Source organism: Arabidopsis lyrata (genome assembly GCF_000004255.2).
Source record: "Arabidopsis lyrata subsp. lyrata unplaced genomic scaffold ARALYscaffold_325, whole genome shotgun sequence".
NCBI lineage: Eukaryota > Viridiplantae > Streptophyta > Magnoliopsida > Brassicales > Brassicaceae > Arabidopsis > Arabidopsis lyrata.
Genome location: NW_003302324.1, coordinates 6,176 through 8,621, shown reverse-complemented (window position 1 = coordinate 8,621; position 2,446 = coordinate 6,176). Strand labels below are relative to the sequence as shown.

General features: G+C 40.3%; 1 protein-coding gene across 1 annotated transcript; it reads right to left on the bottom strand.

The window, feature by feature from the left end:
* Positions 1 to 724: 724 nt before the first annotated feature.
* Positions 725 to 1,346, bottom strand: LOC9298646 (subtilisin-like protease SBT2.1). The gene is made up of 2 exons (XM_021015554.1): positions 1,088 to 1,346; positions 725 to 989 (listed from the first exon to the last, which is right to left on the bottom strand). The coding sequence occupies exons 1-2, from the start codon at positions 1,335 to 1,337 to the stop codon at positions 781 to 783; spliced, it is 459 nt and encodes a 152-aa protein (XP_020871213.1). The 5' UTR covers positions 1,338 to 1,346; the 3' UTR covers positions 725 to 780.
* Between the last annotated feature and the right edge of the window lie 1,100 nt (positions 1,347 to 2,446).

Sequence of the window (2,446 nt, the reverse complement as noted above, 5' to 3'; positions counted from 1 at the left end):
CATCGGGTAATTCACTAATCGTCGTCCCAACCATTGGTGCAGCTTTGTCCCAACCTATCATCTTCTTCTCAATGACGAAGCTGTTCCGGCGAGAATCTGCAGTCTGTGGGCGACGGCTACAACTTGTTTTAAGTTTGTAGATTAGGGTTTCACTGGCCGGTTTAGTTCGGTTTGTGAACCCGGCCGGTTTTGTTTTCCAAATGGTTGAGTTGGTTTTGATGTAAATGGGTTGGGCCTTAGGGATTTAGAATGGGCCTAAATCCGGAAATAGCCCTCTTGGGCCTATATTTATAAAAGAGTAAATTGCAGGGCAGGGCAGAAGACCAAGTTTAATTTTCACGGTTTGGCAAAGTGAGATTTGCTTCTCACGTTTTGGCAATTAAGCCAAATTCTGACCAAAATACCCCTGCCAGCGTAACGACGTACTGTTCCGTGTACAGTTCAGTTATGTGGTTCAGTTAGGTACAGTGTTTCTGGTTGGATTCAGATATTTTCGTTTTTAATTCTTTTCTGCGGCTCCACTTTTTTCGATATTATCTTCTCTCGTCTTCTTCCCCAAAACTTTCATCGTAAATCCATATTTTCTATCTTTTTCCTTTTTACTGGGATTTTTCTAAATTAATCTTGCAATTCATTTGTAGATTCCTCAAATTCTCGTTCACCTGTATCTATTGATATCAATTTTGATCTATTTCGTTTATCAAAAAAAATTCTAGGGTTAGGATTGTTGATCTCCTCTCTAGTTGTTTAATATCTTGATCCATCGTTTTCTTTCGCTATTTACATCGATTTTCTTAAATATTCCTCTCTAGTCACCCATCTTAGTACAGTTCGAGTACCAACTAGTTTAGCTATTGTGACTGAGGGTACGTTCAAGTCAGAGGCTGCAAGGGAGGAGTTGTACGCCGAGCAGCTTTCACCGGTGAAGTTGAGAACAACTGGAGATGATCCGTTGATGCTACAGAGAAACTTCATGTATTCATTGTAACCTACATTTGCAGCAACACTTAATATCAGTTGTTGATTTCTTAGTATCAGCGAAATCATTTCTCCTTTTTATGCTCAATGGGTTCAATAAAGCACTTACCTATGTCGAAAATCAAACCAGGGTCAAGAGCTGCAGTTGCATTGACGAATCCGCTACCTATATCGAAAGGTGTTCCAGGGGACTGACTAATGTCGGGGTTTAAGACAGTGCGTTGTGCCATTATATGCTCACCCTTTCTGTCTGATAGAGAAGCTGTTGTTGAAAGTGTGGATGCAATGGCTGCAGGAGTGAAATGTAGGAACTTTTGTTTGATGAGCGCCGAAATACCCGTTACATGTGGAGCAGACATGCTTGTCCCCGATTTCATTACAAATCGTTCACCTAAACACCGCCAATTCAAGAGCTCAAAAAGACTACCAAAAACACAAAATGGGTAATCTTATAAGGAGAAATGAGGATATGTGTACCTTGAAAATCGGTTGTACCAATGCCAAGAGGACTCCAAGCGCCCCATATCGCATTTCCGGGAGCTACTAAGTTGGGTTTCATTATATCAGCATCAACGAAAGAATCATCTTCTGGGTCAGGTCCTCTAGCTGAGAAATACATGACCTTGGGAGCAGTAATGCTATAGGTAGGCTTCATGCCACCAACAATTCTAGCAACTGATGCAGACCCAACTATTTTGCCTGAACCATTCTCCCTCAACAGAGAAGAATTGTAATACCGGAGTTTAGACATGACTGTTGCCCACTTTAATTAATACAAACTCATAATTACCTCTTCTAATATTTGTTTATATGTATGAATAATTTTAAGAGATAAACAAGAAAAAACAAACAAAAAAATTTATATGAACGAATGTGATGATGGAAAAGTTTTGATTTTGTTGTTTTACAAAGTTTGGAGACAAGAAAAGCGACGAAGAGAGTGATAGGTATGATGATCCTACTATAGATGGTAGTGAAGATAGTGGCGAAGATTACGATTACAACAAGCGGAATGATGTAATTATAGAAGAATATAGAATTGAGAATGTTGAGGAGGACGTCATTCTCACTCAACAGACTGTTGAACATTCAGGGGAATTCAGTCGTCTATTGGCAGAGTGTACGTACACAAGTCAGCGTGTACCTGGCAGAGATAACATTTCTCATTTGGATGACCATACACTAACCGTGACTCCAACACGTACGTATCGACATGGTTTGTACAAATGTACGTACACTAGCGATTGTGTACAAGATACAGGTTGCGAAAGTGATTTTGTTACGTACACGGATACCAATATTAATGGTATAAACGAAGTTATTGGGGATGATGTTCTTGAGTGTGGTATTGGAGCATCAGCAAGTGGGGCACTGAATGATCATCGGCTAGTTACATTGGTGACGATGGTGACGATGTTGACGATGCTGTCCCTAGGACCTATGGTGACGATGCTGAAAGTGACCTTGT

Bases quoted from the DNA above. Each gene is read 5' to 3' on its own strand.
- LOC9298646 (XM_021015554.1), bottom strand. From the start codon at position 1,337: ATGTCTGCTCCACATGTAACGGGTATTTCGGCGCTCATCAAACAAAAG. The intron at 990-1,087 runs GTAAGTGCTTTA...CTGCAAATGTAG, and splicing joins TGGTTTGATTTTCGACATAG to GTTACAATGAATACATGAAG.